Genomic DNA, 14,169 nt, shown 5'->3' on the forward strand with positions numbered 1-14,169 from the left:
CATAGGATTGTAGAATGAGAAGGGTCCTCAAATGCTGTCTCATCCAACTCCCTCATTTTACAGATGAGTAAACCAAGGCCCAGGAGCTGTTAGGTGGCACAGTGCTGGGAGTCAGGAAGACTCATCTTCCTGAGTTCAAATCCAGCCTCAGACACTTACTAGCTGTGTGACCCTGGGCAAGTCACTTAATCCTGTTTGCTTCAGTTTCCTCACCTGTAAAATGAGCTGGAGAAGGAAATGGCAAACCACTCCAGTATCTTTGCCAAGAAAACTCCAAAAGGTTTGCAGAGAGTTGGACACAACTGAAAAATGGCTGAACAGTATCAAACCAAGTCCCACAGAAATTTAGTGACACCCCCAAGATTACACAGATAGTAAGCATCAGAGGCTATGTTTGAACCCAGTTTCTCTGAAACCAGGGCCAATGCTCCATACTGCACTCCCTCAAATAACTTGTCCAAAATGACAAAAGGAGTTTATGGCAGACCCAGCCATTTTGCATGTTGAAAGTGTGCCTCGCTTGAATTCATATCTGTACTCAACTCCTGACTACATCTTGAACAAGAGGTCTATGACCTTGATTTCCTTATCTATAAAATGAGGATAAGAATAACTATACAGCCTACCTAGCAAGTTTGTTGTGAGGATACCTTATAAAAACTTTATAAGTTATAAACAGAGTGCTATGCAGAAATTACCTATTTTATTGATTATTTGTTATATGCAAAGCACTAGATTCTAAATCTAGGTAGTAAATTATGTTTAAACAAAGGTCATCTGTATTAAGTTGATGGCCATGATAGTACCCAAATTTGACACTGTGTATATCTGCACATTGAAGAATAAGACAGAGTCCATTATGTATGAAGATTTCTGTTCAGTTCTCAGCCCTTAAATGTGGCCTCATTTCTATCACCTTAGCCAGAGGAGTCATACCATCCTATATAATAATTTATCTTTATTATTTTCCATCTCAAATCCTATAATTGGTGGGGAGGAGAGAGATAAGGGATAAAGATACCCGGGGTGTCAGCTTCTGTTTTTGGAAGGGAGACCAGTAAAACCTGGTGTGAGAGAGAGATTGAAGGGGCTTTGCCAACCACTGAAAGCACTTTTATTCACTATCAGTGGCCAGTAGACCTCCAGCTTTAGGACTATAGACTGTCGGAATTTAGGAGGACCTCAGAAATTATTGCATCTGAACCCCCTCAATGTCAGATTAAAAAAAAAAAACTGAGATCCTTGACCTGAGCTAGGTCACTTTATTAGTAAGAGAGTTAAGACTGGAACTAAGTCCTCAGACTCCAAATCCAAAGCTACATCAGAGGTTCTTAACCTGGAGTCCACCAACTTAACTATTTAATATTTTGATCATTGTATTTCAATATAATTGGTTTCCTTTTGTAATCCTATATATTTTATACATTTAAGAACATGATTCTGAGAAGGGGTCCATAAACTTCAGCATACTACCAAAGGGTTAAGAACACCTGTACTGGGCCATAGTGTCTTTTACTATACGGTAGAACTCAGAATTTTCACAATAATTGAATTCATTTGTTCTTCCCTTCACACACCCTTTTACTTGGTTTAGTAATTATTCCTTCCTAACTCTCTCTCTTTATAAATAACTAATTGGCATGCATTTACATCTAGACACCTGTGACTAGTTTCTTACATATTTATTTTGTCAATAATTTGTGCTATAGGAAAGTGCTTTCTAGTAGCTAGTTAAAAAAACATATTGCCACATTTTAAAACTTACTCATTCCTTTGAAGTGATTAAGAAAAGTCGTTTAAAAATGAATATGCCCATACAAAGATTCCAGACCTTTAGAGTTTTGCTAAATTTTAATTAATTGACATTTTTTATTTTATTGTAAAGAACTACAGAGGTAAAGCTAACTTAATGTCCCAGGGATCAAAGTCCCTCTGAATAATGATTAAACATTTGTGAAAAGAAAAGAAAAAGTTGATACTGGAAAAAAAAATACCTGGTTTGTCTTGACACTGCACTACTTGAATTTAAAATGAGTGTGATGCAAATGTGCTTTCTTTGATTCTACTGACATGTGGCACAAATCAGGGAGTAATTTGCTTCCAGGTTCAGCAAGAATCTTCTTGATTGTAACTTTCTTTTAAACAAAATTTGCAAGGCTTTCCTTGATTAAAATAATTCAGTAGTGGATTTTAAGAGAACTCTTCATGGAAAGCTGTGAAGGGAAATCTGACAAAAGAGGCATAACATGCAATAATTGTTATCCCTTTCTGTGTTGGTGATGGCAGGGGATAGAACTAATAACAATGTCAAAGAGCAAATGGTAAACCAGGCCTCAATGGTATGGAATTCTTAGGTATAAATTACTCTGCTCTGTTTGATTTGGGTCAATAATAATTCACATTTCACTAGTGCTTTAAGTTCTAAAAATCACTTTTCTCACAGCAACCCCATGAAGTAGATAGTGCAAGTAATACCCCCATTTTACAGATGAGTAACTCAACACATTATTAGCTAAATCACTCGCGAGGGCCATAGAGCTAGGAAATGCAGAGTTAGGACATTAACTCAGATCTTCTGACTCCAAGAGTATATCTTGAATGATATCTATCTATCTAGATATATATGTAGACATATCTAGATATATAGATACACACATATATACATTTATGTAGAGAGATGTGTGTATATGTACCTATACATATATAGTACATATATATAGGTATATGTATATGCATGTATGTATATTTAAAACCTCAAGAGGAATTTTAAAAACTAATTTACCTAGGAGAGCATTTTTCAGGAAAACTAGAAGCAATTTTTAATATACTCTTGTAAAAATTTTCTCTTTAGTATATATTATATATATATATATATAAATTTTAAAATATATTATGGATATTAATTTTTGAAAATGAAAAGAGAATAAATTGTGTTCCTGTCTTTTTGGAAAATATTCTGGGTAAAAAAATTGCAATAAAATATATTTCTGTTGTTATTATCATTACCATCATCATCATTATCATTATTACAAGACTATTGAAAGCTAGGTTAGCAAATGATTATCCTGATAATAAAAAGTCTTTTCTATAGTGAATATATACACGCTTACAGGTACTCACGTGTACCTTGAAGGAAACTAGTCTACTAAAATGAATTTCATCCCATGACTTACTCCAACAGCATAAAGAGACACTAGTGAGATGTCCCCTTGTTTTTCTTTTCTTTTACTGAAACTTTGATTCTTTTTAAAAAAAATAGTTTTAATACTTAACACTAATGTCCTTTTAATATGAGGCCCAATGCCAAACAACTTCTGTTGCCTTGAAAATGTGTTTAACCAATCAGTAAATTTCTAAACCAATGAACCCCAAGTGAATTAGAAAGTAATAGTAACAGCAATTAATATTTATTGAGCAGTGCACTAAATGGGACCCAAGTGCCCCATATCCTTTCTTAGCACCAGCAGACCATTTAGGGCATTACAGCTGCAGTGCTCACGATAGGCCCCTAGTGACAGCCAAGAAGGGGTCTTTCAAGGTGCCCAGTATACAAGGGAGTGATCCAGACCCAAGGGAGATTTTGGCCCAAGTAAGCATCCACTGAATGCAACTCACAGCTATACTGTTTGATTACAGTGGCTGGTATGCTTTCATTTAAAATGTATAGCCCTGCAACCTTCAACAGCATGGAAAAAAATTTAATCAAGCATGACTTTAGTAAAAGGTACATCCATCTCTTCAGTATTTGAGCAACCCTGAGATTTCACAAATATGAAGTAGTTGAAACTTTTCTGCATGCCACGCTTAAAATCACTTTTCCATCACAAATACTAAACCTGCAATGAAATGTTCTACCTCCTAATAACTTAATATTTCACATATTTTCTGACTTGAATATCGCTCTTTACCAATTCTCTTTCCTTTTGATATTTCATCACATACAGCTGCACTTCATGCAACCCACAGTGATATAGCAGTGAATAGAGGACAGTTCCCCAAGCCAGGAACATGTGCGTTCAAGGGCTGCCTCTGAAACCTTCTGGCTAGGAATCTCTGGCCAAGGCACTGAAACCTCTCAGGGTTCTTTAGGACTAGATGTTGTAGAAGAGGTACCAACCTGCATGGGTAGAGAGATTTCTCTATGAAATCACTGATCCAGGGGCAGCTAGACGGCACAGTGGATAGAGCACCAGCCCTGGAGTCAGAAGGACCTGAGTTCAAATCTGCCCTTAGACACTTACTATGAAAGATATGTTCATTCAAGATATACTCTTGGAGTCAGAAGACCCTGGGCAAGTCATTTAACCCCAATTGCCTTAAAAAAAAATAAGAAAGAAATCACAGATCCATTCCCCTTCCCCTCTCCCTACAGATGTGCCTCAATTTACATAATAAGTGTTTCTGAAAATATATGAGCAAAACAAATGTTGATAAAGCAAATACACCATGGTGCTAAGAATTCCTTTGAAACTGAATAATGGTGAGAGGGAGGAGAACAATGTATCTGTTTTGTAAATTCAGATTTTTATGTTTCATTTTTTTTCTGAAGTAGAGGGAACAGTACTGATGTCCAGAAAGCAGCAGGCAGGTACATTTTGCTATAGTATGTTTTCCCTGCTTGTTTCTGCCTTCTCAAAAGAATAAATTTGTGAAATCAATTTTTTCTGTGTACTACAATGGTTTATTAATATTAGCACTGAAGTAGTGAGGCAGTCAGATGGTGCAGGGGATAAACACTAGGCATGGGGTCAGGAAGACCCGAGTTCAAATGTGGCCTCAGACAATTACTAGCTTTGTGACCCTGGGCAAGTCACTTAACCTCTGTTTGCCTTAGTTGACTCAACTGTTAAATAAGCATAAAAATAGCAACAATAATAATAATAATACTTACCTCAGGGTTATTGTGAGGATTGAGTAAGCAAATATTTGTAAAGTGCCTAATAGTGCCTGGTACATAGTAGGCACTATATAAATATTATTATTGTTATTTAGGAAATATTATTTATCATAAAACTGATTAATAATTCCTTTATTTCATAATGTTGTCTTGTACTTTTTAAACATTAATCTCTTCTTCAGTTTTGATAGGAGGTATTTCCTGCTATCTCTTCTAGATTAATTTCAAGATAACTTGTCTAGGGAAAAGCTAATTAGAAGCCCTTCTTTATTTTCTCATAATGATTTACAGACAATACTCCAAATGGATGTCATGATGTAACAGAGAATAAGAGAGAGCTTGCTCATAGCATTTTATGAAAGGATCATGCCTCAGCTCAATTTGTCCACCAGAGACAGACATCAGCTATTAGGTAACTACTGTATGAGTAACTGCCAGAGCAGAAACTGGGAATCTCCCTTCTCGTATAATAATAATAACTAATAATAATAATAATAATAGGAGTTGCATAGCACTTGCAAATAATATGCCATTTTATCCTCAAAACAACCCTGAGAAGTATGTGTTGTTATTCACCCCACTTTCAGATGAGAAAGTTGAGGCACAAAGAGGGTGATTTCTCAGGGTCACAGTCTCTGAGGCTGAATTTGAACTCAGGTCTTCCTGACTATAGGCCCAACACTCTTATCTACTGCACCACCTAGTTACCTATTACAATTCTTAATGATTTTATGTCTCTAATCAGAATTCTATAAGAAATTATTCCAGAGAATGATCCCAATCAGTAACTCTATAGGGTATGTAAAACTATAGCTATAAAGAAAGAACTCAAAAAATATAATATTATAAGAGTTTCATGTGTTATGGTAAAATGATCCTATCCAATTAATTTTTTTTAATATAGAGTTAAAAATATATTCAAATCTCCATAGTAGGAGAGATTTGGAACCTGTGATTTCATTGGTAAAGGGAATTTCCTCCACTAATGCAATTGTTTGCCTTCTCTACAGCTTAAGATGTTTAGGGCACAAAGAGCATCAAAGACTTTGCCCAGTGACAGACAGTGACTTGAACCCAGGTCTGTCTGCCTTTAAGGCCAGCACTCCATCCACTATGCCACACTCCCTTTCTTTTTATGTTTCCCTGAATACTTACTGATAATTATACCGATAAGATGTCATTTTTGAGCTTAAACTCCAAGGGAAAGCCCAAAGTGATTGAATTCCTAGCTGAAGACCAAGAGAAAATGCCTCAACTCAATTAGGCCTCTGCTGTGTCTGTCAGATTTTCTTGGCCAGGTCTGGGGACATAAAGATAGGCCTGTCTAGGAAGTTAGGTTCAGAATGAGAGAGCAAGTGAGAGGATCATGGAAGGGGCCGCCTTGGTTAGACGCTCACCTGATAGAAATGGAAAAGGCAATTCTTTCAATCTAGGGGTGAATCAAACACAAGTGCTGATGCAGAGTGTCCTTCAGAGGCCAGTGAGAAACAAGGTAAAAGCGTGAGCCACTTCTAATGCACCAAGTGCTACTGGTCTTCCAAGGAAGGGTTCAGAAGGCAGAAACCCAAAGAGAAGCTGCCTTGGGTCCAAGTTAAAGAGGAGCAATTTTTGTTCAGTTTCATAGGAAAGAGAGAAACTTTCTCAAACCAAATTTTGGTCAGTAGTTGGAGAACAATGCGACCTTGATATGACTGAGCTGGGAAGGCCATAGTTACATTATCTATGAGACTTGTGAGTCGTTGTGAGTCTTTAAAATGAAAGGGTGAAGACCAGATGACTTCCCAGTTCTAAATCTATGAGTTAGATCCCATAATTCCCTTTAAGCACATAAATTGCTGCTAAGACCTAGGGAAAAGGAGGTAAGACAAGGGATGCCTTGTGATCTTTTCCGTGTAAGGGAACTTAAATTTAAAGGACCTCCTCCAATAAGTGAAGAGCAGTGCTAGTAGTTGAAACCTGAAGGAAACACCGGAGAACTAAGATGTGGGCTTGCTTAGGGTGGAGAAACAGTAGTACTATGGCTTATAAAAGGTCCTTTGCCACATAGGAGATCTCAAAAGCTACAAATATGTTACAGAAAGAATTGAAAAAAAGAAAAAAATGAATAAGTTTAAAAAGGCTGTTTTCCCAAGGGAACTATTGATATCCTAGGTATTAGACTGCCTATCTATGCCCTTTTTTCCATCAGTTATAAATTAGACTTATTTAAGGAAGGTATTCTTCTAAAATGCATCTACAAATACTCATGACTAATTTGGTTAGTCACAGCAAAAGCTACATAGCTGTACTTAAAAATAGTTTATTTTGAAATGCTAGCTTATATTACTTTTCAGCAGATTAGTTTGTTCTCCTGGAAGCATTTTGTTTGTGGGATCTCTGTTCTTTTGAGTGTATCTTGATATTAATTTGGTTTTAGTTTAATGAATGACCACAGAATTGGCTGGCCAGATGTAGGTGTGTGTGTATGGGGAATGGGAAGGTAAGCCAGGGAGGTGTTTAGACCTGAGATTTCAGTGGGGGAGAAAACTCCCGTTTCCAATATAGATCTGCAAGTTTTCAGTGATTCAGTCTTAGAGTCACCCACGGGCGCTAAGAGGTTGAACCACTTGTCCTTAATGACACAACCATGTGTCAGAATCAGGATGAGAACCCAGGTTTTCCCAGCTTCAAGGCCAACCCTCAATCCATCTTCACATGTATATGCACACACATACATATTAAACCCTGATTTCAAAGTGACATTATCTTAAAATGGCCCATGCTCAAGGCCTATAATATCACTCAAAGCACTTTTTTTTCCTTCTTGGGAATGATTTATTCTTAGAAAGTCCAGTTAAATCACAACAAATTTCCATTAATGATCAAATGCAAAATCTATATTAGAATAAAAACATATTAAATACATGGTACTGTCTTTGAATGGACAAAGAATTCTGGGGTGAAATTCATGATCCAATTGTTTTCAGTGTTCTGTTATTTTGGTCTTTTGTACGTGTGCTCATTCCTATGCAGTTCCTGCTGATGTCTTCAGTGAAGTCACTATAATATTGCATCTGCAATATCAGCCTGTTTCCATGGAAATATGTGCCATCTATTGTGTAGTTAACATATTTGTTATCACTATTGGAATAATTGTTAATGAGGTCAAATACTTGCAGTATGATTTCATTCTTGATAGATAAAGCAGGTGGACAGGCAGTAGGAAAAAAATTAATTTAATCCTGCTAATTTGATAGGATGAGAAATTATTTAACTCCCTTTTTTTACATATGATATTAAATTAAGTACTTTACAAAGAAATTACAAGTACTTGTCTCTAGAATCTTGGATTTAGATAACTCAGGTAAGAACTGAAAGTATAGATATTCCTCATTTCAAACAAACTCAAAATATGGACTTCAGAACTCACAAAGCTGAAAAGTGGGGAACTAGCTAATTTTCAAAGATCATAGAATGTCAGAGCTTTAGAGGGCCTTAGATAATCTAGCCATTTTTGTGCCATTGACCCCTTTGTTAGACTTGTGAAGCTTATGGATCCTTTCTGAGAATAATGTTTTTAAATGCATAAAATAAAATACAGAGAATTACAAAGGAAACATTGTTTAGACAAGGATTCAAGCATTCAGTAAGCATCAGACCATTGTGCCCAGCAGTTTGTTCCATTTTAACCCTTTTCTGAATAAGTTTCCATCTGTCTGTTGTTCTATTGTTGTTACTGCTGCTGCTGTTGTGTGTGCATGGGTGTGTGGGTGTATTAAAACATGCTTCACATCTATGATTTTACAATGCAAGCTAATGGGAAAACGTAATTCACGTTACAGACAACTTTGCCAAATAATACCTGTTCTGTAATGCAAGAGATAACTGCAAGGTGTGACTACATTATGGAATAAAAGTAGCATATCAAACACTTGTCCAGAGGAAGTGATATTCAGCATAAAAGCTAAAAGTAATCAACAGGTACCTGCCTTGTGCTTAGCACCTTATAGTAAGAGGTAGAATAGGAAAAGCCCCTAAATTTGGTGGTCATAGATCTAGGTGCAAATACTGGCTATATTTATTTCCTGATTTGTGTGACACTAAATATATCTCTTTATATCCTTGAAGGGCCTTAGTTTCCTCATCTGTAAAATGAGAGGGTTGAACTAGATGGCCTCTGGAGTCCTAGAACATCTCTAGATTTGATTCCTCCTAAGAGTCCTGAGAGTTATTTTTTCATTGTAAGAAAAAGTCTCTGATGAATAAACTTAGTCTCATTGAATATGACATGGGAGCTGGTTTGAAAACAACAAAAACTAGGAAAAATGGCACCCCTACCATGAAAAAAACTTACAGGATTCATACAGTTGGATACATACAAGAAAATTAGAAGACAAAATAATACATAACAGAAAAGTTGGTCAGAAAATAATTTATAAGATACTTTTAAGAAACTGGTTGCATCATAAGCCAAATCATTGTCACGGCCTTTACAATGACTTATTTTTACTTTTCTCCATAATATCCATTTAATCTCAGACCTTTTTCTCAATGGCCTTTTTGATGCTGGTCAAGAGATAAAATATTAAGTTGCCATCCATGTTTAACGTAGTATTATAATGCCAAAAAAATGTGCACTATGCATAATGAACCAGTAAACTTACCTTCTTTTAAAACTGTCATAGTGAATTTTAGGGTAGAGATTCACAAAGTCTATGTAATGGGAATTTAGGAAAGCTAGAAATCAGTGGTATCTGTAGTCAGAGAAGGAAGAAGTAGAAAGTGAAGGAAGGACTGAAATGGAAGGAAGAGGTATCCATGGCAATACCAAGTGTGGGCAAAGCAAAACAGAAAATGGCCAGCTCTAATTGGACTAATCCAGTCATTCTTCCTGGAACTCGCATTTTCCTCATTATTTATCAGCAGTTTGTTTAAGTGAAATATACATATAGAAAATTTATTTGTTTTTTTAGCTCTTAATCTCTAACATTGTTCCATTTTCAGCTAATCAAATAATGTTTAGAATTTACTCCAGTAAAAGCCAATTAGGTGAGAAACATACTCAAGAACTGAGCACCATTATAATCTTACTGTCCTTGCTATCAAGGTAAAATAGGAAAACATTTAACATATTAGAGTTCTCATGAACCCCTGACTCAGTCCATTTAGCATTAAATCTGTGGTAGTGCTAATATTTATCCAGTGAGAAGTTTTCCTTGGCATGATATCTAAACATTATGTTTTATTGATTCTTGGTTTTATGTTCTCACTGATTAGAATGTTTGGAATGTACATGACCCCATAACCAAAACATTTCATACCATTGAACTAAAACAATACATCTCAGACTCTTATTTCTCTTGAAACCAGTGTGTTTTCTGAACAAATGAGTTCTTCATGTAATTATTACTATAATCACACTAAATAGGCACCAGGTATATAATGCTATTATTTTAGTAGAAGGATGATTAATTAAGTAGGGAAAAACCATTCAGGTGAGGTTGATGTTTCAGATAATTTTTAATAAGTGGATCTCCCCAGAGACAAAAGATCTTCTGGATATTAATAACCAAGAGAGGAAGGGCAGCAAGATGGCTCTCTGGATAAGAGTGATGGCCTGGAGTTAGAAAGACTCATCTTCATGGTTCAAATCTAGCTTCAGACACCTACTAGCTCTGTGACCCTGGGCAAGTCACTTAACCCTGTTTGCCTCAGTTTCTTCATTTGTAAAATGAACTGGAGAAGGAAATGGCAAGCCACCCCAGTATCTTTGCCAAGAAAATCCCAAATGAGGTCACAAAGAGTCAGACACAACTGAAACAAATGAATGGAGGGGGAGAGGGGTACCCTAAAGAGGATCCAGAGGAAAACATCCAAGATGATAAAGACATCAAAATTATATCATACAAATTAAGAGAGGTTTAACTTTACCTATGTTTACAGCATTTTCCTTGCTAGCTATTAACTATATTCATTGTTGGAAACTGTGAAACACTGCTTCTATTCAGAGAGGAACGATTTTCACTTAATATTGGCTTGTTTTTCTATTTGGGCAAATATATCTAGTGAGGAGTCATTCCCTCCAGAGTGTTGCTCCTATCTATCCCTTTCCATATCCACTACCATTACCCTCATTCAGAGCCTCTTTTTCAAATTTCTCTCCTCCCCAACTTCCACCAATCTATTGTGCACACAGTAGGTCGGATTAATCCTCTAATACACAATTTGAATTATGCTATTTCCTTGCCAATGGACTTTCAAAAGCACTTTGTTGTCAAAGTCATTGAATTACAGAGGCGTTTTTTTTTTATCTTCATAGGGATTTAGAATATTTGGACCATTTTGATAACAATCAAAAAGATAAGTCCAGAGAAGTTCAGGCAACATTGTGAAGTGAAAGATTAAGAATCTGAGGATGTGAGTTCAAATCCTAGCCTTGTCCTTTATTACTGGAGCAACCTTAGGAAAGTATTCTAATCTCTCTGGACCTCTGTTTCCTCAAATGGAAAATGAGAAAGTTAGGTTCGAAGTCCTCCAATGTCCATTCCAACTTTAAATCCGTGATTCTAAGTGACTTGCTCAAGGTACGTTGTTATAAAGTCACTTCAGTCATATCCTACTCTGTGACCCCATTTGGTTTTCTTAGCAAAGATGCTGCAGTAGTTTGCCATTTCCTTCTCCAGCTCATTTTACAGATAAGAAAACTGAGATAAACATGGTTGAGTGACTTGTTCAGGGTCACATAGCTAATAAATGTCAAGAGTCCGGATTTGAATTCAGGTCTTCCTGACTCCAGGCCTGGCACTCTATCTACCGTGCCACCTAGTTGTTTCTTAAATCCTAGCCATCCTTTAAAGCCAAACTCAAATGCTACCTGTAAGATGGAGGGGGGGACTATATATGCCAGGCATTGTACTAAACAAATATTGTCTCATTTGATCCTCGCAACTACCCTGGGAGTTAAGTTCTGCTATTACCCCCATTTGATAACTGAGAAAACTGAGGTAAGATAAGGTTAAGTAACTTGCCAAGGTCATACAGCTAGTAAGTGTCTGAGGCTAGATTTAAACTCAACTCTTCCTGACTCCAGGCCTGGCTCTCCATCCAATGTGCCACCTAGCAGCCACACAGCCTTCCCTGATCCACCCAACTGGAAACGATTGATCTTTTCCTCTTCTGATACCTGCAGTACTTTCTATCTCTCATTTACTATTTATGTGCCTGTCTCATCGCCCCTATGAGACTGGAAGACCAGAGAAAGCAGGAACCACATCTTATTTTTTTCCCAGTTTTCCACAGTGCCTGGCACACAATAAAATATTTGTTGACTCAGCGAATTTCCAAAAACAAAATATAAGTGATGAATTTTAATAAAATGGCTTCTGTGAATATGGTCATCTGACACAAAATATGTATCAACTCTAGTGAATGTTTTGGTGTTATTGCTATATAGTAGATGTAACTGTGATCATTTTCTCTTTTCTTAAATGTTAGAAAACAGAGGGGAAAAGCAAGGACAACTGCTTTACAAAATTAATTCTAAAGTTTAAAACATTTGTATGTCTCTCACTTTTCTTCTCTTTTGGTGGAAAAATTCTGCCCCGACTGAATTAAGCTCCAACACACTGCTTTATATGATTCAAACCATTCTTTTTAAATTCCTCCCATTTAAATAAATAAGGATAATTTTTGTTCTGATAAATATGTTCTGCTATCGGTAAGTATCTGTATAAGCATCTCATACCAATTTTTTTGCCCAAGATTTTTTTAATTAATGCTAATCAAAGCTGCCCTCTCCTCTTATTTTTCTATATGAACACAGAAATTGCAGCTGCCTGCCAAGTCTGCTGAGGGATGAATGTAATAATTTTCAATTGGACTGTTAGCCCAAAGGGGACCCCGGTAGCAGGAGATTGACAGATGCAGCATGGATTATCTTGTGCTCTGAAATCAGCCCGATTTGTGGTTTGTTGCAGGTGCTAAAGAGATTGATATTGCTGCTACCCTGGAGCACTTGAGGGACCAGAGACCGGGCATGGTCCAGACAAAGGTACCGTCAATAAATCCACTGGGATTTAAAATACATGAAAAGTCTCTCGATGTACTTGTTTTCTTGATAGAAGAGAGAGCCTAGGCCCTAATTTACCATAGGTCACAAGCTTATTACTCTGCTTTGACTAGCTACCAACCGGGTTTATTTATGGTAAAAGAGACATTTAAACCACTTTCCTAAGGTGTTTGTGGTTGGTTCTAGTAACAACTCTAACATCTATCTTGATTAACTTATACAACAATACTTTGGTAGGCCTATGATCACATCGATGTAGGCATGCCCTTCGTCAGAGCAGAGTACTCACCCAATGTTCTGGGCCTCTGGATGTTTTTACATTTCATAGGTACCAATGCAGCATTTGGGCTGACTGCCCATTAACATGTGATTGTGATATGCTTTTATATGAAATATGTGGTATGTTAGTAATATTGTATAGTGTAACATAACATACTATCATGTAATATAACCAAGTATAATCAATAACATGTGTACTAAGATATTAAGTTATTAGTATTATAATATAGTAACACAAAATATTAATTAACTAAAACACTGCTAAGAATAAGAATAATTCCTGATGTCCAGCAGGGTTTGTGAAACCCTTTGAGGAACTTTCAGCTAATCAGATTTGGGAAGCATGAGACAAGTACCTAACTCACAGAAATATAACAAGAATCAAATGAGTTAGTGTGTAAAGTGCTATATAAATGTCAGCCATTATTATTGCTACATTCTACTCTGATGAGAGAGAAGTATCTAGTATCAGAAACTTGGGGATTTAAAACAGTAACAATAGCATACACAAACAAAACCTTCTACAGGGATTCTTGGGCTCCCTATGCATTCATTCCAATCTCCTATGTGTTCTGTATTATATTATGTACAGGCCTATACAGGGACCATATACAAGGGAGCTAAGGAAACTAGAGCCTCCCCATGGTCTACTAAAAATAAAGCACTCTTCTCCCCCCCGACAAAAAACGCTTTAAAATGTCATGTTTTTAAAGTGTGCAAGTCATAAAATATGGGTTCTTTCCTTTCTCAAAGTATATCTAACACTTAGAGTAGTTAGTACTTGCAAAGAAGACTGGAAACCATAAAAAAGATGTTGGTGCTGAATTCCTAAAAGGATTTAAAGTTTTAACTGTGTATGTGTATTTATCTATGCATGTGTACATATATATACATATATATGATATGTGTGTACTTATATGCACATATATGCACATATACATACATA

The 14,169-nt window shown here is 36.4% G+C and overlaps 1 protein-coding gene across 1 annotated transcript in view; it reads left to right on the forward strand.

Moving 5' to 3' along the window:
- Positions 1-14,169, forward strand: part of PTPRN2 (protein tyrosine phosphatase receptor type N2) — a gene marked incomplete at its 5' end in the record, with an annotated part of 1,499,790 nt that overhangs the window by 1,471,726 nt on the left and 13,895 nt on the right. The window contains one exon of the mRNA XM_078149736.1: positions 12,853-12,926. Coding sequence (XP_078005862.1) covers positions 12,853-12,926 — 74 coding nt within the window. The remainder of the gene's footprint in view (positions 1-12,852; positions 12,927-14,169) is intronic.

The sequence above is a fragment of the Phascolarctos cinereus genome, unplaced genomic scaffold, assembly GCF_003287225.1.
Source record: "Phascolarctos cinereus isolate Bilbo 61053 unplaced genomic scaffold, phaCin_HiC Scaffold_1;HRSCAF=81, whole genome shotgun sequence".
Taxonomy (NCBI): domain Eukaryota; kingdom Metazoa; phylum Chordata; class Mammalia; order Diprotodontia; family Phascolarctidae; genus Phascolarctos; species Phascolarctos cinereus.